Source organism: Hemiscyllium ocellatum, chromosome 29 (assembly GCF_020745735.1).
Source record: "Hemiscyllium ocellatum isolate sHemOce1 chromosome 29, sHemOce1.pat.X.cur, whole genome shotgun sequence".
Lineage (NCBI taxonomy): Eukaryota > Metazoa > Chordata > Chondrichthyes > Orectolobiformes > Hemiscylliidae > Hemiscyllium > Hemiscyllium ocellatum.
Window position 1 is genome coordinate 45,719,455 of NC_083429.1, and position 26,588 is coordinate 45,746,042.

At 40.4% G+C, this 26,588-nt stretch overlaps 1 protein-coding gene across 4 annotated transcripts in view; it reads left to right on the forward strand.

The window, feature by feature from the left end:
• The window catches only part of sik3 (SIK family kinase 3), a 302,157-nt gene that overhangs the window by 160,539 nt on the left and 115,030 nt on the right, over positions 1-26,588 (forward strand). For all 4 annotated transcript variants that reach the window (XM_060846766.1, XM_060846767.1, XM_060846769.1 and 1 more), the window contains exon 4: positions 19,076-19,237. In XM_060846766.1, coding sequence (XP_060702749.1) covers positions 19,076-19,237 — 162 coding nt within the window. The remainder of the gene's footprint in view (positions 1-19,075; positions 19,238-26,588) is intronic.

Genomic DNA, 26,588 nt, shown 5'->3' on the forward strand with positions numbered 1-26,588 from the left:
AGCTAACACAATGGAAAAAAAAATAGTAGGGGGAAAAGAATGTTGATATAAATGGGACGCTGACAGAGTTACAAAGATCTATCCTGCCTGAGGTTAATACCCATAGATTGAAGAAAAGCTGGAATTTCCTTTGTGATGTCCCTTTATGATTAACGTAGACTGAGCAATATATGGTTAATTGGCTTCCTGATTATGACATGTTAGGTTCCAAGAGGTATTCATGTAACTTGAAGCTGTCATGGGGGTGAACAGCTAAGAAACAAAGGGTAAATGGAAAACTAATTGTAGTGGGGTTAGGTCAGATTACCTTTTCTGTTCAGCAGGTCTTAATACAACTGAGTATTTATGTAAAGAGGAAATAAGCAAGTTTAGATAGACTCATAAGGGTTGCTAGACCCAAAACATTAACTCTGATTTCTCTCCACAGATGCTGCCAAACTGACTGAGCTTTTCCAGCAATCTTGTTTCTGATTTACAGCATCTGCAGTTCTTTGGATTTTTAAATAAACACGTTTCTCTAAATGGAACAGTTTTCTATTTGTGGGCGGCACGGTGGCACAGTGGTTAGCACTGCTGCCTCACAGCGCCTGTAGACCCGGGTTCAATTCCCGACTCAGGTGACTGTCTGTGTGGAGTTTGCACGTTCTCCCCGTGTCTGCGTGGGTTTCCTCCGGGTGCTCCGGTTTCCTCCCACAGTCACAAAGATGTGCGGGTCAGGTGAATTGGCCAAGCTAAATTGCCCGTAGTGTTAGGTAAGGGGTAAATGTGGGGGTATGGGTGGGTTGCGCTTCGGCGGGTCGGTGTGGACTTGTTGGGCCGAAGGGCCTGTTTCCACACTGTAAGTCTAAGTCTATTAGCTTCATTAAACAGATCCTGATGTTGAAGTAGGTCCCAGAACCAGACCCTTTGTTGCGCTGTGTGTTATCCAGTGGGAAGATTAGAAAGCTGAGGACAGAAAGGGCAAGTAGTTCTGGATTAAGCAAGGTTTTTGCCTCTATTTCAAGGTTGCAGAGCTCACCAGAACATTTAGAAATCAGAAGGGAGTCTCTGGAGGGTCTGTTCCACCAGGATGTCGTAACCAAATGTGAGATGGGACTTGCAGATGTGCCCATTGTTGGTGTTGATTATTTCCAAGGATGTCAGATAGAATGTGGATGCTGATGACTGTGACTCAGTTGGAGAAAAAAACAATCCCGTGGAGCAGAGGTTGAGTTGGAGATTGCATGTGATGTGGTCCCATATTTGTGTTACAGATTTCTTAAAGTGAAATTTAGTGAAATTTTTCTTTTCATTTGAAATGTTCTTCACCTGTGAGTTAATAATTGAACTAAAAGTTTTAAAAAGTTGAAATAGAGTCATAGAGATGTACAGCATGGAAACAGACTCTTCGGTCCAACCCGAACATGTCGACCAGATATCCCAACCCAATCTAGTCCCATCTGCCAACACCTGGCCCATATCCCTCCAAACCCTTCTTATTCATTTACCCATCCAAATGCCTCTTAAATATTGCAATTGTACCAGCCTCCACCACTTCCTCTGGCAGCTCATTCCATACACATACCACCCTCTGTGTGAAAAAATTGCCCTTTAGGTCTTTTATAATTATCCCCTCTCACCCTAAACCTATGCCATCTAGTTCTGGACTCCCTGACCCCAGGGAAAAGACTTTGCTTATTTACCCTATCCATGCCCCTCATAATTTTGTAAACCTCTATAAGGTCACCCCTCAGCCTCAGACGCTCCAGGGAACACAGCCCCAGCCTCTTCAGCCTCTCCCTATAGCTCAAAATCCTGCAACCCTGGCAACATCCTTGTAAATCTTTTCTGAACCCTTTCAAGTTTCACAACACCAGAATTGCACGCGATATTCCAACAGTGGCCTAACCAATGTCCTGTACAGCCGCAACATGACCTCCCAACTCCTGTACTCAATACTCTGACCAATAAAGGAAAGCATACCAAATGCCTTCTTCACTATCCTATCTACCTGCAACTCCACTTTCAAGGAGCTATGAACCTGTACTCTAAAGTCTCTTTGTTCAGCAACACTCCCTAGGACCTTACCATTAAGTGTATAAGTCCTGCTAAGATTTTCTGTCCCAAAATGCAGCATCTCGCATTTATCTGACTTAAACTCCATCTGCCACTTCTCAGCCCATTGGCGCATCTGATCAACATCCTGTTGTAATCTGTCCACTACACCTCCAATTTTGGTGTCATCTGCAAACTTACTTACTGTACCTCTTATGCTCGCATCCAAATCATTTACATAAATGACAAAAAATAGAGGACCCAGCACCGATCCTTGTGGAACTCCACTGGTCACAAGCCTCCAGTCTGAAAATCTTGTCTGTTGGTTTGCTTCCGGTTGTATTTCTGGGGGTTATTTAAACATTTACTGGTTTCCATGGTGATTGTAACTTAATAAATAGGAATATGTGTTTTTAAAGTTTTTCTTAGAGTGAATGAGCCACTTAGTAACGATAAATGATGAACGTTCATGTGTGTTTAACTACCTCCTGTTTGAAAACTTTTTATCAGCCTTACTGGTAGCTACTAATATAAAGATGTAAAGCATGGAAACAGATCCTTCGGTCCAACTTGTCCATGTCTACCAGATATCCCAACCTAATCTCGTCCCATTTGCCAGCATTTGGCCCATATCTCTCTAAACCCTTCTTATTCATAAACGCATCCAGATGCCTTTTAACTGTCGCAATTGTACCAGCCTTCACCACTTCCTCTGGCAGTTCATTCCATACACACACCACCCTCTGCGTGGAAAAAGTTGCCCCTTAGGTCCCTTTTGTATTTTTACCCTCTCATCCTAAACCACTGCCTGCTAGTTCTGGAATATACTATGCAGTTTGGCACTCCAAATTGTTTTTTTCAGAAGCAACAGAAAAGTAATTTGCTGGTAACCTGTATCCTGTTTGGCAATGCCAGTCTGGCAACAGATAGCCAGTGTTGTAAATCTAATTGTTTCCTGTTCAATTATGTTTCTCTGTTCAAATGAATAGGCTTTCATCCAAATGAGAGGGAAGGGAGATAATTACGGAACACTATCCCTTAAGACTTCCCTTGCGCTAGTTATGTAAGCTATGTTACCTCTCCCAGTTTATTGTCTCTTATTTAACATTTGTTATCTTTCTCTGAGTTTTTCCTGTTGTTAGTAGCGGTTCTGCTGCTTCAAGCCAAGAACAACAGTAATTTTCTGAGCAACGGTCAATTCTCTGACGATTCATTTCCCTAATTATCAAGTTATTACCCCTATCAGAGTTGTGTTAGATAGATTTATATATTTTTTCCAGTTTTCTTCTTCTCTGCTATGATGCAGTCTCAGTATTATTTCATTACAGGAATGCAATTTATTTTCCTCCGTGGACGTGCACAGTATTACTCTGGTGAAATTACATTGCCAACCTTCTGAGCACTGTAGTAAATCAATGCTGGTGTCTAAGCAATTTGACAAGTTTCAATAACAGGATCTTCATTGAAAACATTGGAAGACCGAGGCAGATGAGCCTAGTTTAGTATAGGAAAATGGTTGGCGTGGACTAGTTGGACCCAAGAGTCTGTTTCCATGCTGTATGATTCTGACTCAATTTGAAAAGAGCAGTTCATTCGAAATACTTACTGTTATTATTTCTGATAAAGGAATCTTTACGAGAGCTAACTAGTAAGATCTTTGAGATAGATACATCAAATTACTGTTTTTTTTTATGGAGGTTTTCAGTTTTAGGACCTTTTAACCTGACATTATTAAGATACCAAAAAACAAAACTTGCCCTTGCCTGCTCCCATGTTATAGTTCCCAAGTCTGATAAGAGGGCTAGGTTTTGTGATGTGCTTCTGTGCTTCTGTAATGAGCTACTAGGCACGGAGAGGCATCTTGGATTAAGTTACATGTTTCTTTTCCTTTCCTCTTACAAAGTTTTATGCTATTTATGGACTTAAAGAGAGTTTCGAACTTGAAGCAGTAGAGAATGGGAACCACTGTACCCCAGTTAAGATAGGAGTGATTGATAAGTTCAATTAGATGTGAGGTAGAATTCAAACAGCACATTTCTGGATGAATTGATATTCTCAACAAGTGGAGGCAGCGAAGTCAACCAGGAGAACGTTGTAACAGTTAGGTATGGAGGTAACAACGTTATAGGTAAAAATTTCAGCTGAAGCAGGACAGGGTCTGTCAAAGATATAATGATGAATCTTTGTTATGGAGAGAATAAAGGGTTAATAGTTAGCTCAGGAGAGAACACTGAATGGTATGGTTCAGCCCAGGATAATGGCCTGGGATACAGCATTTTGTGTTGGGGCTGAAGTTGATAGTGTCAGCTGTCACATGGTTTAGCTTGTAGAACATATGATCATTGGATCAGGAATAGACCTTTCAGCCCCTCAAGCCGGTTCTACTATTCATTGAAATCATGGATGATCCATGGATAAATCTGTATAAGTGTCTTTTTAGCCCATATCCCTTAATACCTTTGCTTCACAAAAATATACCCAGTTCATATTTCAAGTTGAGAACTGAAAAATGCATCTTACCTAAAATAAATCTGTCAGTAAGTCATGGGTGGTATTGTGGTATACTTGGAAGTTGATCCCATGACTTCAAATGAGATTGTGGAAGGATAATACATTGATGAATAGAATGTGTCTGAGGAGAGATGCTTAGGGACGTTTTCAGATAGCCATGTGAGGGTGGCGAGAGAAACCGTTGCTGAAAATACTTGGCTATGCTTATGCACATACGCCAAGCTGTAGTTCAGAAATAGAGGGCACTGTTTAAAATTTGAGATTACCCTTTCAGAGTAGAGATGAGAATTTTTTTCCTCTGGTCGTACAACTTTGGACCTCTCTGCAGTGAAGGTGTGTCGTTGAATGTTTTTAAGACAGAGGTGGATGAATTCTTGTTAGCTAAGGAAATTGATGGTTATTGGGGTAGATGGGAAAGTGAAATTTGAAAGAAACTGATCAACATCTTATTGAATGGTAAAGCAGGACTGATGAACTGAGTAGTCTACTTCTGGTCCTATTTTACATGTTCATAGGAATAGAATGAGTTAAGAGCAGCTCCCTTGAGTCACAGAAGAGTGATTAGAGGAGAATAATGTGATTGACTATGTTACAAGCAACATAGAAGGAAAGATCATTTTCAACAGTCATTGTTACAAAGGATGTTGTTTGTAACTTTGGTTATGATATTTTTTGATTAGAAAGATTCCAACAAGGAAGTGCTCAAAAACCTGTGCTCAAAATATAGGAATGGTTGCAAATTCACCCTCAAGAGTGTTCAAAACACCTTGGAAATTTTAATGATAACATTTAATCCACTTGTAAGTCGAAATGGCAGATTTGATAGTGAGTTGCTCCTCACCTTTGCTGATAAACTCACAAGTGAGTCTATTTGCTGACACCAGAGGTGGGATATTTGCTGGGCTGGAGAAGGAACAGGCTGAAAGAGGAGTTGGTGGGGAGGAATGAGCCTTCAAGAGGTATGGGGGAAAGAAAGGATACAGGAGGTACTGAAGAGAGGAAGGCTGGTGAGAGGGGTAAGGATGAGGTTGCAGGAGGAAGAGCGAGGCTTCAAAGGGAGGAGACAAAGAAACTTCTGGAATACTGGACTGCTTTGGGAGGAAGTTTACAAATGAGAGTCAATAATTTAAAAACTGTCAACAAAGGAAAATTCAGCTAAGCGGGAGCCAGGAAAACTTTAATTTATTGAGGTTATGAATTTATTGAAAATGTGCAAACCTAAGGCTGCGTTAGTTCTGTAGCTAGTACTGGTGGAGGTGGTGGCCTAGCGGCAATGTCGTTGAACTAGTTATCTGGTACCCCAGGTTCTCTAAGCTTCAAACCACACCATGGAAGATGGTGAAAATGGTTGAAGATGATGAATCAAATTAAAAAAAAATCACTAATAAACAGCTATCTAAAGATTACTATGGAACCACTGTTGTTTGTCATTAAAAACCTATCAGGCTCATTCATGTCCTTTTGGGTACAAAATCTTCAATCCTTACTTGATCTGGCCTACATGTATCTTCAGCGCACAGAAATGTGGTTTACTCTTGACAATTACAGATGGACAATAAAATGCTGGCCTAGCAAGCAGAAACCGTGTTTTCAACTATTTAGTTAAAACATTTCAGCATCGTTCACTGTGATGAATCTGCATGAGCTGTGACATCATCTGTCTGTGGAATGGATGTTTATAGTGATGAACATTTGTATGTTAAAGTGTATATCAATTTGAGTCATAGAGAGTACGGCATGGAAGCAGACCCTTCAGTCCAATCCGTCCATACCGACCAGATGTCCCAATCCAATCTAGTCCCACCTTCCAGCACCTGGCCCATATCCCTTCAAACCCTTCCTATTTACATACCCATCCAAATGCCTCTTAAATGTTGCAATTGTACCAGCCTCCACCACTTCCTCTGGCAGCTCATTCCATACATGTACCACCCTCTGTGAAAAAATTGCCTCGTAGGTCTCTTTTATATCTTTTCCATCTCACCCTAAACCTATGCCCTCTAGTTCTGGACTCCCCGATCCCAGGGAAAAGACTTTGCCTATTTACCCTATCCATGCCCCTCATAATTTTGTAAACCTTTATAAGGTCACCCCTCAGCCTCAGACGCTCCAGGGAAAACAGCCCCAGCCTGTTCAACCTCTCCCTATAGCTCAAATCCTGCAACCCGACAACATCCTTGTAAATCTTTTCTGAACCCTTTCAAGTTTCACAACACCAGAATTGCACACAGTATTCCAACAGTGGCCTAACCAATGTCCTGTACAGCCGCAACATGACCTCCCAACTCCTGTGCTCAATACTCTGACCAATAAAGGAATGCATACCAAACGCCGCCTTCACTATCCTATCTACCAGCAACTCCACTTTCAAGGAGTTATGAACCTGCACTCCAAAGTCTCTTTGTTCAGCAACACTCCCTAGGACCTTACCATTAAGAGTATAAGTTCTGCTAAGATTTGCTTTCCCAAAATACAGAACCTTGCATTTATCTGAATTAAACTCCCATCTGCCACCTCTCAGCCCGTTGGCACATCTAGTCCAGATCCTGTTGTAATCTGAGGTAACCCTCTTTGCTGTCCACTACACCTCTAATTTTTGTGTCATCTGCAAACTTACTAACTGTAGCTCTTATGCTCGCATCTAAATCATTTATGTAAATGACAAAAAGTAGAGGACACAGCACCGACCCTTGTGGCACTCCACTGGTCACAGGCCTCCAGTCTGAAAAACAACCCTCCACCACCACCCTCTGTCTTCGACCTTCAAACCTGTTCTATATCCAAATGGCTAGTTCTCCCTGTATTCCATGAGATCTAACCTTGCTAATCTGTCTCCCATGGGGAACCTTGTTGAATGCCTTACTGAAGTCTATATGGATCAGGACTACACCTCTGCCCTCATCAATCCTCTTTGTTACTTCAATTATTTTAAAATTAAAAATTTAAATGGTTTAAAAAGTGATTTAATGATTATGCTGTCTAGGAAATTATTGTTTTCTTTATGTTGTGGCTTTAGGTTTAATGAGGAGTTGATAATTATTGAGGATATTGATAAATTCTTCTAATTCTACATCTGTATGAATCTAAATACCTCATATGTCATATGTAAATGCAAAAGCCATTGTTACTCTGTACCTGTATCACCTAATAAATAAATGAGAATGAAAAAGAGGCACCTAAAAACCTAACTCGAGCGCCCAAAAATCAAAAAATAGTTTTTAAGTGGTTAGCACTGCTGCCTCACAGCACCAGAGACCCAAGTTCGATTCCACCCTCAGGTGACTGTCTGTGTGGCGTTTGCACATTTTCCTTGTGTCTGCATGGGTTTCCTCTGGGTGCTCCGGTTTCCTCCCACGGTCCAAAGGTGTGCAGCTTAGGGTGAATTGGCCAAGTTAAATTGCCCATAGTGTTAGGTACGTTGGTCTGGATAGTTTATTCTTCAGAGGGCCGTTGTGGACTTGTTGGGCGGAAGTGCTTGTTTCCACGCTGTAGGGGGAATCTAGTACAAAAATCTAATAGAGAAAAGTCTCCTTGAAAACAAAAAGAAAATACCTTTGACAGGAAGGATGGGTACAGGTTTTGGAATGACAAGCTTAAGCAGTTTGAAAAGGAAAGTAAAACTCAAGGTAGGTTGTAATTGGCAAGTAGTAAAGATGGGGCATGTAAACTAATTTAATGTATAGGGTGATGGTGACTGATTTGAAAGACAAGAACTGTTCATGTGGAGAGAGAACCATTTATCGTGATCTAGCATGGTGAACAGGAAACAAAGCAGCAAACAGTTTGTCAAGACTGAGGAGGAGATTGAGGCAGCAGATTATGGGCTCATGAATACAATGTGTTCATAGGAGACTCAGATATGATGGACACCAGAGGAAAGTATAGTGATTAGGGAAGCTTGGTCTGGAAAGAAGAATGCAGCGAGGGCAGTTGAAGGTAGTAGTAATTTTAGTGACAAGAGAAGCCCTTGAGCTCTCATTTGTTAGAGTCAAGAGTATACAGCAGCATAGTGATAGAGTCATACAGCATGGAAATAGACCCTTCAGTCCAAGTAGCCCACTAGTAGTTCCCAACCTAAATTAGTCCCACATGCCTTGGTCTTCCAATATTTTTTGTGAATATCCTGTTACTGAAACTTGTCTCATGGAGTAGTTAAAAAGGAGGGAAGAAAGAGAACAGGTGCATCACTTTTGAATAATTTTACAGAAGCAACTGGTTTTGGCACAAGAGCAGGATCTGATCATGCTTGGTATGGTTCAGCCAGATCTGATAGTGGATATATAAATCACTTGTGTGGCAGCTAGTTTGAATTTAGCAGCCCTTGGACTTGAGGAAATGAAGATAGGACCCCACCAGGATAAATGACAGTGATGAAGAAAATAGGAGTTTTATTGAGGACACTGGTCTCAAAGATTGGTTATGGGAGTGATGAAGAAAATTGATAGACTCAGAAGTGTCCAGACAAATGAAAGACTAAAGGCTAGATAATTTGGAGTTACAAAATGTCAATGTAACTGAATGGGGAAGTACTTTTCTTGGAGGGATAATGCTGACGTGTGTGGATGCACTTCAGTTCGGTGGGATACAAAGAAATGACCAGAAGGCCATTTCTGTGATTTGAGCTAATGAAATTAGGTAAGGATATGATTAAGTGGGTGACTGGAAAATATTTGGGAGAATTTATACAGAGAAGAGGTTAAGCATGATATGAGGGCAATGAAATTGGAGGAGATTTGAAAAAGGAGTGTGCACCATTGAAGTGAAGAATCAGCTCAGATGTTCATTAGAATCCCTGCAGTGTGGAAACAGGTCCTTCGGCCCAACAAGTTCACACCAACCTTCCGAACAGTATCCCAACCAAACCTATTCACCTACCCTATTACTCTACATTTACCCCTGACTAATACCCCTAACGTCCACTCCCTGAACACTGAGCAGTTTAGCGTGGCCAATTCACATCTTTTGGATTGTGGGAGGAAACCCGAGCACCGGGTGGAAATCCATGCAGACACAGGGAGAGTGTTCAAATTCACACAGACAGTTGCCCGAGGCTTGAATCGAACCAAGGTCCCTGGCCCCGTGAGGCAGCAGTGCTAACCACTGAGCCACTGTGCCATCCCATTGAAGAAGTATATCTTGGGTGAAAAACCCAATGTGAGGGAAAAAAAGGCTCTTTCTAGCCTCTATACCAATAGCATAATTAAAAATTCATTCTGTTGCTCATAGATGTCATTGCTCACAGAACCTCTGTGCAGTTTAACATTTTCAGTCATGATTTGGAGATGCCAGTGTTGGACTGGGGTGTACAAAGTTAAAAATCACACAACACCAGGTTATAGTCCAACAGGTTTAATTGGAAGCACTAGCTTTCGGAGTGCCGCTCCTTCATCGGGTGGTTTTGGAGGACACAATTGTAAGACACAGAATTTATTGTGAAAGTTAGTGCTTCCAATTAAACCTGTTGGACTATATAACTTAGTCTTGTGTGATTTTTAACTTTTTCAGTGGTTACGTAGCCACTGGAGGTCAGTTAGCTCAGTTGGTTGATGTAGGGAGATGTCTACAGTGTGGGTTCCATTCCGAACTGGCTGAGGTCACCATGAAGGTCACGCCTTCTTGATGTCACCCCTTGCCTGAGGTATTGTGACCCTCAGGTTAAACTCCCTTCAAGTTCTTTCTGTATAAGACAGCCACCCTCTGGGACTCTACTTTTGTTTTACTTACTTCAAATTAGTTCTGATTCATTTGTAAATTTAAACAAATTAAACTGCATTAATATTAACCATATTAATCTCTTTAGCAGAGTAGCCTATTGGCACATGGCATCCTTTCTTGATTTATTTTATAAGTTTTAACATGTCACATTGAAGTGAAACACTTCATTTTGTTAACCAGACAAATGTCATGAGACTCTCTTTCGTCACACTTGGAATGCTTTGAATTTGGTTTGAATAAACATTGGAACATTAGAAACAGGAGTAGACCATGAAAGTAGCCCCAGGGATTGCTTTGCCATTCGTTTGGATCAGAGCTCATTTGTACCTCAGTAGCATTTGCCACATTTCTCCAAATCCCTTGATAACAATACCAATTAGAAATTCTCTCAGAGGGTGATAATTTCCCCAGTAGTCTCAAATTTTGTAAGAGAGAATTTTTTAAAATAGAAATTATATTATAAAATCTACGTGTGGCATATGCTGCATTTATATGTAAATGTTCAAGCTGCTTTGGAATGTGGAGTCGAAAAGGTTCTACGTCCAAGTTCTTTCCTTAGCCTATGATGCAATAAATTTAAGCAGGTATGGAGAATGGGGAAAAATTGTGGCTGTAAGAGATGCTCCTTTTTGAGATATTTTAGGTGTTGGAGGTGATTTCCTCGAATTCCAGGAGCACTAATTACTGTTTTATAAGCTGTTGCATTGTTTTGGAACTTTGGGGACAAAAATGGTCACAACAATGGCACTTCAAAAAGGAGGAAGAGGACAACATTTAAAAGACATCTAGATGGGTACATGAATAGGAAAGATTTCGACGGATGTGGACCAAGTGCTGGCAAAAGGACTAGTTTAATTTGGGATATCTGGTCAGCATGGACGAGTTGGACCAAAAGATCTGTTTCCATACTATACTATGACTCTGTCACCTGCTGAAAAATTGCAACATCAAGGAACAATAATCAGGATGTCAAACTACTTGTAAATAGGAATATTGCATATGAAGATAAATCCTGCAGACTTTAGCTAAGGGAAAAATCCAAGATTTTTATTGATAGTTCATAGTCCATCCTTTATAATTTGGCTCTTTTTACATTCTTTTAAAATAAGACAGTCATAAAAGTGTTATCAACCAAGAGTGCCAAGTGAGTGATCCTATTCTGTGATCTCCAAAGGTCTCCATCGTCAGAGGTATTAATATGCAACAAGTTCGGTTGACATTAAGTGACAAAGTGCATTGGATACAGCAATGGTGATGAGGCCTGAGAGTTTACTGGCTATAGCATTGAACACCTCTGACATAGCAGCTGATTATGCAAGAGGTTTAGCTGCTCTTCCAATTGTACAGTTACAGTACAACTATACGCTACTGACATTTATCATAACTTGAAGATTGCTCAAAAATATTCCATCTAATTAAATACAGACAATACTAACCTGATTAGTATTCTTTCAGTCATGGATAAAGTGATATAAGAAGTCAAAAGACTGTTAAGTATTGGAAGTCTGAAATAAAAGAAAATGTTCGAACCATTCAGCAAGTCAGGCAGTATCTGTGGAGAGAAGGACCTACCATTTCAGGTTATTTATGTCATTGGAACATACTATTAATAACTTGCTGAGTTTGCATTCTGCTGGAAACACAGTGAATCATAAGATTTGATTCCTAGAGGAGAGTCAAGCCTTTATCTACATGGACCTTAACAAGGTCTTTGTCAAGGTTCTGCATGATAGACTGGTTACTAAGGTTAGTTCACATGGGATCCTTGGAAATCTAGCCAATTGGATACAAAATTGACTTGACGGTAGGAGACAGAGGGTTGTTATTCGGATTGGAAGCCTGTTACCAGTGGTGAGCTGCAAGGATCAGTGCTGGGTCTGTTGTTTGTCATTTATATAAATGATTTCAATTAGAATATTGGAGGCATGGTTAATAAGTTTGTGGATCACACTAGAATTGGTGACAGTGAAGAAGGTTATCCAAGAGTTGATCAACTGGGCAAGAGGCAGAGGAATGGTAGATGGAGTATAATTCAGATAAATACAAGGTTTTGCATTTTTGTAAGGCAAACTTGGACAGGATTTACACATTTAGTGGTAAAGCCCTGGGAAATTTTTGAGGAACAAAGAGACTTTGGAGTGCAGGTACATAGTTCGTTGAAAGTGGGACCACAGATAGACAGGGTGATGAAGAAGGCGTTTGGCACACTTGCCCTCATTGCTCAGAATATTGAGTACAGGCATTGGGATGACATGTTCCAGCTGTACAAGACATTGGTAAGGTCATATTTGGATTACTGTCTACAATTCTGATCACCCAGTGTTCAAAATGATCTACAAGAATGTTACTGGAAAGTTTGAGTAAAAAGGAGAGGCTGGATATCCTGAGACTTTTTTTCCTGGAGTGTAGGAGGCTGGGGAGTGACCTTTTATAGAGATTTGTAAAATCAGGCGAGGCGCAGATAAGGTGAATAGCCAAGGTCTTTTCCTGCGGGTAGGGGAGTCCAAACCTAGAAGGCATAGGTTTTTAAGGTGACAGGGGAAAGATTAAGAGCCCTGAGGGGCAACTTTTCACACACAGGTGCATATGTGGGCCGAGCTGCTGGAGAAAGTGGTGGAAGTGGGTACAGTTGTGAAATTTAAAAGACACTTAGACAGGTACATGAATAGGAAACTTTAGAGAGGTATGAGGCTCAAAAAGTGTGGTGCTGGAAAAGCACAGCCAGTCAGGCAGCATCTGAGGAGCAGGAGAATCGATATTTTGGGCATAAGTCCTTCATCGGGAATGAGGCTTATGGACCAAGGAGGCTGAAGGATAAATGGGAGGGGGGTGGGGTTAGAAGGAAGGCAGCTGGGAATGTGATAGAAAGATGAAGGTGGGGCTGAAAATGATAGGGTGGAACAGATAGGTGGGAAGGAAGATAGACAGGAAGGACTGTTCAAGAGGGCAGTGCCAAGTTGGAAGGTTGAGACTGGGATAAGGTGGGGGGGAGGGGAAATGGGAAAACTTGCGAAACCCATATTGATCCCCTGTGATTGGAGGGTCCCAATGTGGAAGATGAGGCGTTCTTCCTCCAGGCATCGGGAGGTTAGGGTTTGGCAATGGAGAAGGCCCAGGACCTGCATGTCCTTGGTGGGGTAGGAGTGGGAGGGGGAGTTAGTGTTCAGCCACAGAGTCGTGGGGATGGTTAGTGCTGGTGTCCCAGAGATGATCTCAGGTAAATGGGACTAGTTCAGTTCAACAAACCTGGTCACCATGGATGAATTGAGCTGAAGGGTTTGTTTCAGTGTGCATGACAGTTTGACTGTAATGACATCTGTTGAAAAGTATTGTGCTGGAAAAGCGCAGCAGGCCAGGCAGCATCCGAGGAGAATTGACGTTTTGGGCATAAGCCCTTCTTCAGGAATGAGGCTGGTGTGCCAAGCGGGCTGAGATAAAGGGTAGGGGGGAGGGAGGGGCGCTGGGAATACGATAGGTGGAAGGAGGTGAGGGTGAGGGTGATAGGCCGGAGAGGGGGTGGGGGCGGAGAGGTCGGGAAGAAGATTGCAGGTCAAGGGGGTGGTGCTGAATCCGGGGGTTGGGACTGAGATAAGGTGGGGGGGCGGAGGGGAAATGAGGAAGCTGGAGAAATCTACATTCATCCCGTGTGGTTGGAGGGTTCCTAGGCGGAAGATGAAGCGCTCTTCCTCCAGGTGTTGTGTGGCCAGGGTTTGGCAATGGAGGAGGCCAAGGACCTGTATGTCCTTGGCGGAGTGAGAGGGGGAGTTAAAGTGTTCAGTCACGGGGCGGTTGGGTTGGTTGGTGCGGGTGTCCCAGAGGTGTTTCCTAAAACATTCCGCAAGTAGGCGGCTTGTCTCCCCAATGTAGAGGAGGCCACATTGGGTGCAGCAGATCGCATGTTTTGCACTTCTTGCGGTTGCAGGGGAAGGTGCCAGGAGTGGAGGTTGGGTTGTTGGGGGGGTATGGACCTGATGAGGGAGTCGCAGAAGGAGTGGTCTCTCTGCAGGTGACACACAAATCTCTAAGTGCCATGAAATACAAATTTGAAATAAGAGGTCTAGCCACATTCACTTGCTGTTCGCTGGCTCCCTTCATCAATGTTCTTAACGTTTATATTGCTTAGAAACTAAAGTTGACGTGATTTATCCATGTAATGTCTACAAGGGCGAGTTGAGGCTGATCACTATCCTATAATATTAATCTCTCAAAGGCCCTCTGCCATTGGTAAGACTCAAACTAAGAATGTGATGATATACCCTTGTTTGTTTGGGCGCAGCTGCAAGAAAATTGATGTCATTCAGGTCAGAGCAGTTCAGTTGATTGGTCCATTTACCATTGAACCCAAAACCTGGCTTGTTTTGACTGCACTGTGTTCAAATCACAGGATATAATGGAGCCACTAGGCGCTCTTGTGGCCTTGGTTCAAGTCCCATCTGCTCCAATGATGCTGAATGCCAAAGTGTTTAATAAGCAATTATGAACAAACAGTAATGTATTTTCCAAACCAGAACAAAGTGTTACTTTGAGGTCTTGGAAATTGTAGTTTTCTTAGTTGGAGGGTTATAGCAAGCAAAGGTGCTGTTGAAGTAGCTTTTTTTTAAAACATACGAATCATCCACTTTTAACAAAAAAGCTACTTCAACAGCACCTTTGTTTGCTATAACCCTCCAACTAAGAAAACTACAATTTCCAAGACCTCAAAGTAACACTTTGTTCTGGTTTGGAAAATATATTTCTGTTTCTTCATAATTGTTTATTAAACACTTTGGTATTGAGCATCATCAAACCAAGTGTTTCAAGATTGAAGCCCCACCATCTTCTGAAGGCACCAATGAATGCAACCACTCTTAGGTCATCACCACCTAAAACACTAACAGTCAGTTGTCTTGCAAATGAAATTAGTATGGATATACTTTAAACTTAAAACTGGCTAATAGAATATTAAGTTATCTGTTTGGCAGCATGTACCTTCTTTTGAGTTGAAAGTACGTACTATTCTCTGAGAATGCACAATGTTCTTTATAGATGGCCACTTCCTGTTGTTGCTGCAAATATTGCTGTTGAAAAGTGACCAGGAGATATGAGAGTCCAGCTTAGCAAAAAGAGCTGTTCAGTTTTCCTTTCATACCTTGAATAGAACTGTCTAAACTCTGATGTCTTACTGTGTTGTATGACTGCAACCCGAGTAGGCCATTGAGTCTGTATACATACCATTAATTTCTTGCATAAAATACTGATGCCATACTGTTCATCATAGCACCCACCTTGCTGTAGTTTTGAGCTTGAGTTGTAGTGATAGTTGCCATTTCTGAAATGTGTTACCAGTGTGAGTGATTTACTTCTCAACAAAACTTTACCGTTGCAGATTTTTTCCATCATCTTGACATTAAAGTTTGTTTTGTGTTGAAACAAAAATAGTTACAAAATGAATCTGTTCACCTGTGGTGTTGGCTCAGGGAGATGACAGAATGATGGTAAGGTGTCGGAGAGATCAAAATAAAGAGAAAAATAGCTTTAAAATTAACATTTTGGCCTTGATAAATTTCCAACAATTACTTGAAATGTGTACATAGAGTCACAGTGATACAGCATGGAAATAGGCCAAAAAGTCATATAGCATGGAAACAGACCCTTCAGTCCAACCAGTCCACGCTGACCATATTTGCAAACTAATCAGTCCCACCTGCCTGTTCTTGGCCAATATCCCACCAAATCTTTCCTATTCATGAAGTTGTCCAAACCTCTTTTAAACGTAACTGTTCCTGCATCTGCCACTTGCTCTGGCAATTCATTCCACATATGAAGCACTGTCTGTGTAAAAGAGTTTCCTCTTGTCCTTTTTAAATCTTTCTCCTCTCACCTTAAAAATATGATTCCTAGTTTTGAACCCTCCCATCGTAGGGAAAAGACACTTCTCATTATCCTTATCTATGCCATCATGGTTTTATAAATCTCAATAAGGTCACCCCTCAATTTCTTGTGCTCCAATGAAAAAGTCCCAGCCTTTTCAGTCTGTTTTTATATCTCAAACCCTCCATTCCCAGCAACACTCTGATGAATCTTTTCTGAACCCTGTCCCATTTAATAATATCTTTCCAGAACAGGGCAACCACAACACAGTTGTCCAGAAGACGCCTCACCAATTTCCTCTACAACACTTTGGGTGGCACGGTGACACAGCGCCAGAGACTCGGGTTCAATTCCCGCCTCAGTCAACTGTCTATGTGAAGTTTGCACAATCTCCCCGTGTTTGCGTGGGTTTCCTCCTGGTGCTCCAGTTTCCTCCCACAGTCCAAAAATGTGCAGTTTAGGTGAATTGGCCATACTAAATTGCCCGTAGTGTTAGGTGTAGGGGTATGGATGGGTTGCTCTTTGGAGGGTCGGTGTGGACTTGTTGGGCCAAAGGGCCTGTTTTCAACTAGGGGCGGCACGGTGGCTCAGTGGTTAGCACTGCTGCCTCACAGCGCCAGGGACCTGGGTTCAATTCACGTCTCAGGCGTCTGTATGGAGTTTGCACATTTTCCCCGTGTCTGCGTGGATTTCCTCCGGGTGCTCTGGTTTCCTCCCACAGTCCAAAGATGTGCAGATTAGGTAAATTGGCCATGCTAAATTGCCCATCGTGTTAGGTGCATTAGTCAGGGGTGAATGTAGGGGAATGGGTCTGGGTGGGTTGATCTTCGAAGGGTTGGTGTGAACTTGTTGGGCTGAAGGGCCTGTTTCCACACTGTAGGGAATCTAATCTAATCTACAACTTAAATATGACGCCCTAATTCCTATACTCAAACATCTGAGCAACAAAGTCAAGTGTGTTAAGTACCTTCTTAATCATTCTGTTTATCTGTGATGCAAACTTGAAAGAATTATGTACCTGAACCCTAGGTTTCTCTGTTTTACAACAATACGCAGAGGCACTACCATTAATTGTATAGGTCCTGAATTTATTTGAATTACCAAAATGCAGTGCTTCACTTTTATCCAAATTAAACTCAATCTGCTACTCCTCAGCCCATTGACCCAAATGATCCAGATCTCTTTGTAATCTTAGATAACCTCCTTCACTGCCCACTAAACCACCAATTTTGGTGTCATCTGCAAACTTCTATATTTTCATCCAAATCAACTATATGAATGAAAAACAACAGTGGACCTAGTACCTATCCCTGTGGAACACTGCTGGTCACAGGACTCCAGTCTGAAAAACAACCCTCCCCACCTTACCTTAAAGCCAATTTTGTTTCCAGTTGATAAGCTCACCCTGAATCTCATGTGATCTAACTTTACTGATTAGTCTACCATGTGGTTCCTTGTGAAAGGCTATACTAAAGTCAACTGCTCTACCCTCATCAATCTTTTTGGTTACTACATTTAAAAAATTCAATTGCCATTTTCCTGCACAACTCCATGCTGACTACCTCTAATTATTCTTTGCCTCTTCAAATGCATATAAGTCATATCTTTCAGAATCACCTCCAAAAACTTACCACCACCAATGCCAAACTCTCAGGTCCATCGTTCCCAGGCTTCTCCTCACCTCCTATTTTAAAAAATGGTGCAACATCAGCCATCCCCAAGCTGTGTTTATAGATGATAGAAATATTTATGCTAGGGGACCCCCCACAATTTCCTCCATAATGTCCCACAATGTCTGGATACACTTGCTCAGCTGCTGGAGATTTATCTACCTTTATGTTTTCTGAGACCTCTCGGACTTCTGTAATGTGAACTGTTTTCAAAACATCGATATTTATTTCCCTGAGTTCTCTAGCCTGTTTCTTTCTCAATACAATTTCTTTTGAAAACAGATTTTGAAGCCTGGCTCTACAGTGAATTGATTTTGTGCACTAATGGACTTTGGTTTAGTTTGTATTGTTTGTGACCCAGCATGATGAATAAGGGAGCTCAGACTTGTTAATTTGTATGGAATAGTTTTTCTATTGAGACACTTTTAGTTTCACTTATGATTTTGAATGAGTTAGTTTTGGGAAGATTTTTTAAAAATAGGATGGCTGTATATAGCTGTGCTCCTGAGAAGGAAACAATAGATTTAGTGAATTAGATCATCTTGGAGTTAAAAGGTAGATTAGTCTTAAACCAGAGTATTGGGGAAAAAAATCAGCAAATGTTTATTTAAGCTGAGTACATTGAAGCTCAAGTTAGCTCCAGGTAAAAAATAGTGCTGTTTCTGTCTAAAAGTTCAAGTTACAAGTGACTTATACTTACAGAGGTGTTAGATACAAGAATTCTGGTGTAAGCATTTGAGTTTCGAGAATGGTACTGGGACAGTGTTTTGGATATAATACAAAAACTGTTTTGTTGCTTTTCAACTTGTAAATGAGTTTTTTTTCCTTCAGTCCAACTCATCCATGTTGACTATGTTTCCTCAACCGAACTAGTCCAATATGCTGATGTTTGGCCCATATCCTTCTAACCTTTCCTACCCATCTAATTGTCCAAATGCCTTTTAAATGTCGTAACTGTACCAGCCTCTACCACTTCCTCTGACAGCTCATTCCATATCCACATTACTCTCTGTGATAATGCTACCCCTTAGATCTTTGTAAATCTCTCCCCTCTCACCTTAAACCTATGCCTTCTCGGACGTTCCTACCCTGGGGAAAAAGTCCTTGGCTGTTGACTTTATTTAAACCCCTCATGGTTTTATAAACCTCTTATAAAATGTATAAACATTTCTGTTCTTTTTTAATAATATCAGCAAAATGTGGTTGTTCTGTTTTGATTGCATTTCAGTTCTTGAATCTTTTTATTTCATATTTCTTATGGTTTTCTCTTTTTCTCCCACCTTTCAAATCCGTAGATCACCTTGTAGCCCATGGACGAATGGCAGAGAAAGAAGCCCGCAAGAAATTCAAACAAATTGTTGCAGCGGTCCATTTTTGCCACTGTCGAAACATTGTACATCGAGACCTGAAAGCTGAAAACTTGCTCCTAGATGCTAATCTTAACATAAAGATAGCAGGTACATTGATGTTAATTTTGCACAGTTTTTAAAAGTACTACATTTTATGACACATGATTTTGTTTTGCACGTGTTGAAGCGTTAGAGAGATAATCATATGTATGGGAGGGAACATGGCATTAGATAAATTGTGGTCATCTTAGAACGCAGTGCAATTTCCATCCATGTTTGTATCGTCCGATTTTCTTTATTTTGGGACATCAGCATTGCTTTTTAGCACTATCCTTTGATAGAACAAAGAGATGCCGATTTTAAGTGCTTGCCTTTTAATTGGTGATGTCACATAAAGAGGAAAACTTTGAGGTATGTAGTCATACAGAGAAATGGGAAAACCACTTAAAGTAAGGACTATCATCAATGTAATATAAGAACAGGCAATGACAAGACATTCAGGCATTCAGGTCACATATCTCTGGTGCTTAACATTGCACATCTGCATTTTGAGTTTCCTTACTGTGTTTTTGGTTGCTAAAAATCCTTTAACATCTTGGGAGAGAACTCTTCAGTTCAATCTACAGATCCTTTTATCTGTCTTCTCATCACTGATTTTGCGATGTTTTGGTGCAGGGAATACATGTTTCTATTTATGGTCTTTGTGAAAAAGATGTAGAAATGTTTGGACATTTTCTGGATTGAAAGGGGTCTTTACCATGGGGTTTCTTAGAAATGAAGACAACAGTTTAATGTGTGCTATAGTTTACTTGCTGTTTACAAAAAGTTAAGTGACTTCGGTGAAAAAGTAGAACATATCTTTTAGGAAGATGTGAGATGGGGTTTGTGGCCCAAAGACTATGTGAATTATTGTCTAGCAACCTTTCCTACATTTGATTCCTATTTTACAGACCTAAGTGGCCAAAAATGAAGGAAAACATAGGAGCTGCAAGTCTCTCTCTTTCTGCAGTAGTTTCTGGGAACCTTTTATTTTTATATATATATTATATATCTGGCTGCCTTTCAACCCTGTAAAACTGAACTGTAGTCCCTTCCCAAAGAATCAGATCCAGCTTTATTTCAATTCGAACTTCCATCAATCAGCAGCTGTCAGCAGTTTGATTTTGTTGACAAGAAATCTGGTGAATTGTGAAGAGTTATCAAATTCTCTTTTTAGTTCACAGATCCTTGGCCAACAGAGTGCTTTTTATTTTATCTTTCTTTTTAAATATCTTCTCAGCAGAGATAGTTGAAGTTTGTGCTGTGTGATTGTCTGTGTTTAGGATTAAGGGGATTTGTTCTAGTTCCACTTTAGAGTAGATTTTGTCTTGTGCTGAATGAACAGATTTGGTCTGTTGACCTTAGAAAATTCTGCAACATTTTAGGAATTCAAATTTCCTACCTATTTCATGACTTCTTAGTGATAAATCACAGTTTCTGCTATCAAACATTTTCAGGTTGCATCTTATTGACAGTGGTATAAATTAGCAGTGGTCTGCAGGTGAGGAATTCTGTCTGAACAAGAAATATTTACACTACAAAGTCAAATATGTTCTGCTTACCATTACAGGAACATGGGAACAGGAATAGATCATTGAACCCATCAAGGCAGTACTGCTATTTGGTTAGACTATGGTTGATTGTCTACTTCAGTGCCACTTTCCTATTTCATCCCCATAGCTCTTGATGTCATTAATCTCCAGAAATTCATCAATGTCATTCAGTGAATGATTTTTTGCAGCCCCAAAGATAGTGAATCTGTAGAATTCACTCTGTGCTGAGTGAAGAAATTTCTCCTTGTATCTGTCTTAATGGCCTACCAGTTATCCGGAGATTAAGTCACCTGGTTTTAGACCTAACAACCATGGAAAACATCTGATCAATGTTCACTTTATCATAATCCTTAAGATTTTTGTAAATTTTAATAAAGTTACCCCCATTCTTCGAAATTGTAGAGAATATAGGTCCTGTCGTGCTGTCTTCATAATTCCAAAAATACAAAAAAATTGAAAGGGCAAAAGGGAGCAAGGAAATAAGTACAATAACTATGACTAGATTAAATAAAAAGGTACTAGAGCTGCTAATGGGGCTAAAGTCTAATGAGTCCCTTGGGCCTGATGTATCAGAGAAAGAAAGTAGCTACAGAGGTAGTAGACACTATGGTCATAATCATCCTACAATCCTTTGATTCTGAAAAAGTCCCACAGGATTAAAAAAACGGCAGTTTAACATCCTTATTCAAAAGGGAAGGAGACAAAAAAAAGCTATCTACTGGCCAATTAGGTCAATGTCTATAATTGGGAAATTGTTGAGAGTCTATTAGGATGTAATTGCAGAGCATTTAGAAATACATAACTAAGCCGAGTCAGCATGGCTTCATGAAGGGGAAATCATAACTGACAAATTTATTAGAATTCTTTGAGGTGGTAACAAGCAGGATAGTTAAGGGGAACTGATAGATAAGATAAATTTGGATTTTCCAAGGGGTTCGATTAGGCACTGCCCATAAGACTATTTGATATGAGTCATTGGTGTTGTGGGTAATATATTAACATGGATAGAGAATTGGCTAACTAAGAAGGCAGTGATGGGATAAGGGGCACATTTGCAGTGGAGTGTTATGGGGCTCGATGTTGCAGCTACAATGTTTATATTAATGACGTATAAAGAAAGTGAATGTACAAGTTTATAGATGACACAAAAGAGGTAGGAAGACAACTGGTGAGGGTGACAAAAATGGTATGTGGAAGGATTTAGACAGGTTAAGTGAGCAGGCAAACATTTAGCAGATGGAGTGTAATTATGGAAAATGAGAGGTTATGCACTTTGGCAAGAAGAAAAGAGGAGCTGAATATTATTTAAAAGGTGAGAGACTGCAGGAAGCTGCAGCACAGAGCAATTTCTTGTGCATTAATCGAAAAATTCTACTATACAAGTTCAGTGGGTAATATAGAAAGCAAGTGGAATGTTGGCCTTTATTTCAAAGGGAATGCAGGATGAAAATAGGGAAGTCTTGCTAAACCTTTACAAGATACTAGTCAGTCCTCAGCTGGATTACTGTGAACAGTTTGGTCCCCTTATAAGGAAGTATTTACTGACATTGGCAGCAATCCAGAAAAGGTTACTAAGTTTGTCCTGAGTATGGAGGGATTTTCTTATGTAGAGAGGTTGAGTACTTTGGGCCTATACTCATTGGAGAAGGTTTATTCAAGAATGAGTGGTGACCTACTGAAAAGTGTAAGATTCTTTGAGGTTGGAAGGGAAGATTCTGAGAGGTTGTTTCCACATGAGAGAGTCCACGACCCGAGAGCATAATCTAATGCAGTAATAACAGAGATGAGGAGAAATTTCTTCTTACAGAGAGTGATGAATCTGTGGATTTGTTTTTACTACAGAGGACTGATGAGACTGGGCTGTTAAGGATGTTCAAGATCATTTAGACATATGTTTACAAGTAGGGGAATCAAAGATTCTGGTTTAAATGCTGGAAAGTGGAATTGAGGACTATCACATGAGCCATGATTTAATTGAATAATAGAGTAGACTTAATGGCAGAATGGTCTAATTCTGCTTTTTTATGTCTTATGATCTAAGACATCTTGCCTTCACAGGGATTAATCTGAAAGCCTTTACTGAACTTCCCCTGTGGCAATTATATCCCTCCTTAGATAAGGGGACCAAAACTGTACCCAGTACTCCAAGTGAGACCTCAGCAAAGCTGTACACAACTGCAGCAAGATATCTTTACGTCTGTGCTCAAGTCCTCTTGCTGTGAAGGTCAACATACCATGTTCTTTGCTGATTGCTTGCTGCGCCTGCACACTAACTTTTAGTGACTCAAGAATAACTGCATTTAGGTGCCTTTGAACATCTGTACTTGCCAACCTCTCACCTTTTATGAAATATGCTGCCTTTCTGTTATTTTCTTCCAAAGTGAATAACTTGATATAAAGTTACAATATATTCCATCTGCCATGTTCGGACCCATTCATTTAGCTTGTCCAAGTTTTTGTGATGCCTCCTTCCATCCTCTTCTTAGTTTAACTTTTCCATCTAGTTTGGGATTGTCATCATCATATTTCAAAATACTACAATGGCTCCTGTATCCGAATTGTTTATGTCAATTGATGCTAATGGCTGTAAATGTAGGGTCACTTGCTTTTTGGAAGTGGTGTAAATAAAAGTAGCTTGATTTGCAATTTTTCTACTCAATAGCATTATTTATAAGACAAAACATGCATTAAATTTACTATTCTAGTATTTATTTTGGAATCTTTGTTTCCAGAACTTCTGGGTCAAAGAATTGTTGTCAGTTTACTGTGTAAACGTGCTGAATGTTTGCTGTCTCCAAACCCCACGTTGCCAACTGTAGTAATATTGGCTCCTATGTTCGGTTCTTTTTGAGTAAATCTTGCCAAAAAGCTTTGAAATTCCCTCCTGTTTTTAAGTTGTTTAAATGTAAACTAGGTTTCCTATAAACAAATATTGTAATGCATTCCACATTTGTCTACATTTCTTCAGAAATACGACAATTTTAATGTGACAAATGGAATTACAACCAGTTCCCTAAAGTAGACATGCCTATTAAATTGTAGAATGCAACACCTTTACTGTGTAAATAAAGTGAGGTACAGATTAAATATTACCTAATTGAATGGTGGAACAGACTTAGTGGAGTAGAGGGTTATATAAGAGGGATGGTTTTCTGCTATTTCATTTTACAATTTATCAAAAATATTTATTTGCTAATTTAGTTCATAGACTGATGCTGTGTTTTTTGTGCATCTACTGCTGCAATATTTCTGTGGCAATGCAATGTGGGAGCCATGGTTAAACTGTCCACTTGCACTGCCACAAAGTGGGTGATCGATGAATCTTGTTACACTTATTTTGTATTTGGAGCATAGATTTCCACTGTAGATCAGATCTTTCTTTTCCAGTTGGAGGCACCGGTAAAGCAATTACTTATCAGTTTAAAAAAGTAAGCTTCATACCAATCGTTGTAAAGGGAGGCAAATCATCCTTTGAAGGTGTTTTCACTTCCTCCAATTCTGATCTGTGCTAGCATCGTTTTACCATCCGTGGAACTAGTTATGGCAGTTTCAGGAAGAAAGGTGCAGTATGAAGCTAGCATATGGGTGAAGATATTTGTTTGCGCATTGTCATTATTTTGTTGTGCGTTTCTGTAATATTTCAGATTTGATGTCTGTTGCTGTTCAAAAGTACAAACTGCTACAAATACAGGTCAGTAAATGGAAAGCAATATCTTTCTAATTTACTGTAGCTTTACTGATGTTGTGGTAGTGCGTTATTGTTAGATGATAGAAGGTGAGACTTTTCTGATGTTGAAAACGATTCATTGTGACATTCGCTGTGGATTAGTTCTGTATTCAACACATGGCAACTGTCCAGTGTTGAAATACAGTAAGCAATTTTTATGTTAAAAATGACTGATGTTAAATCCCTTACCACAGCTCCCATGAAAGTTCATGGCAAGCCTGTTATTCCTCTTCTTTCATTGTGGTTTTGGTGCTCATATTTCAGAACCACAGCATTGCTCTTAATTTCTATGTTTACAGTTTTGCTGCCTGACTGTCAAGTTATTAAATGATCAGTGGTAATGTTTATGTAGAAAATTTTTATATTTTAAAGAAACCTCAGCAACATATGGTCTTATTCTCTTTATTTCTTTTCTGAACTGGTACAGAAATCCCTTTTGAATCCTTGACTGAAGTTTTTGGATGACAGTTGCTTCTGAATTTATGCTGACTGTATGAGAAATATGATGAGTGCAAAACATGTTCTGGTACTAACAGGAGCTAATTACTGACAGCATGGTGGTTCAGTGGTTAGAGTCGAAAAGTGTGGCGTTGGAAACGCATAGCAAGTCAGACAGCATTCTAGGAGCAGGAGAGTCGACATTTTGGGCATAAGCCCTTCATCAGGAATGTTCCTGATGCTTCAGGCATAAGCCCTTCATCGATTCTCCTGCACCTTGGATGCTGCCTGACCTGCTGTGCTTTTCCAGTGCCACACTTTTAGATTCTGACTCTCCAGCATTTGCAGTCTTCACTTTCTGCCTTTTGGTTCAGTGGTTAGCACTGCTACCTCACAGTGTCTGGGGCCCGGGTTCGATTCCACCTTCAGGCAAAAATGTGGAGTTTGCCCATTTTGCCTGTGTCTGTGTGGGTATCCTGTCACTGTGCTGGTTTTCTCCCGCAGTCCCAAAGATGTGCAGGTTAGCTGGACTCTCCATGGAAAATAGAGTTACATGGATATGGTAGGGGAGTGGGTGTGAGTCCTATAGTCTTCGGAGGATTGGTGTGAACTCAATGGGCCAAATGGACTGCTTCCATACTAGTAATTCAATAATTCTATGAATCTACTCCAGTTAACTTCATACTTCCAAAGACACAAGTACATTTGCTGTCAAATCAGTGGTCATAAACATTTGCTTTGAGTCCAAGGTCTCAGGTTTCATAAAGAGTAACAAATGGAATTTATTCATAAGATTTTTTTTGGGAAGGATTCTTGATTTTGATATCATTTTATTTCAAGCCAGATACCATGTCTGCAAGTTCCTTGAAGATATCCCTTTTTAGGCAAACTAAAAATAGCAGGCTTCTCAAGCAAGTGGAAACTTAGAGTTGTTAGGTATTAGGCCCCTGTTAATGTTCTCGAATTTGTAACAGGCTGTCTTTTATATTTCTTGTACTCTCACTTTGTTCATTCTTCCCCTTACAGAGCCGTGAGGAAGTGCCTGGCATTTACTGTTCTGTAAAACAGACCTTCACTCTTGCAGAATGTTTTGGCTTAACATGTAGCCAAATGTTCTAAATCCTGCAGATATATTGTGGTACTTTTTGCCAGATCTGCTAAAGTACATTGTTAATTTATAATATTTCGCATCCATTAGGAACTTTTTAAACCATTTTTATTGATTTGCACCAATAAATTTCTTAGTTTTATTTGGGCGGTGAATCTGTTAAAAATAGATTTGCTCTTGAATTTGTGGGGAAAAGACTCCAGTTTCCCATTTTCTTCTTTTCAAAAATCCAGTCAGGAAATGTCTACTCTCTGTATATATAATGCTGGAATGCACCTTGAAGAGCTCAGTGATGGCAATAACAATATCGTAATGATTGGAACCAGGTGGATCTTGTTGACTGTGGGATCCTTGTTGCCATTGTTGACCTGGGCTAATCAGGAAGCCCTGGCTGACCATTTTAAACAGGGCTTGGCTTGTCTAGGCCTCTGGACAGACTGCTCCAAGTGATATCTTACAGACGTTGAGTGATGGTCATAAATCACCTGGTGGCTGCCATGCTGTTGTACCGGTTGGTCGCTTTGGTCCCTCCTCCTGGCTTTGTCGCTGACATCCAGAGAATGTTGGTTCACTTCTTCTGGGTCAAAATGATGC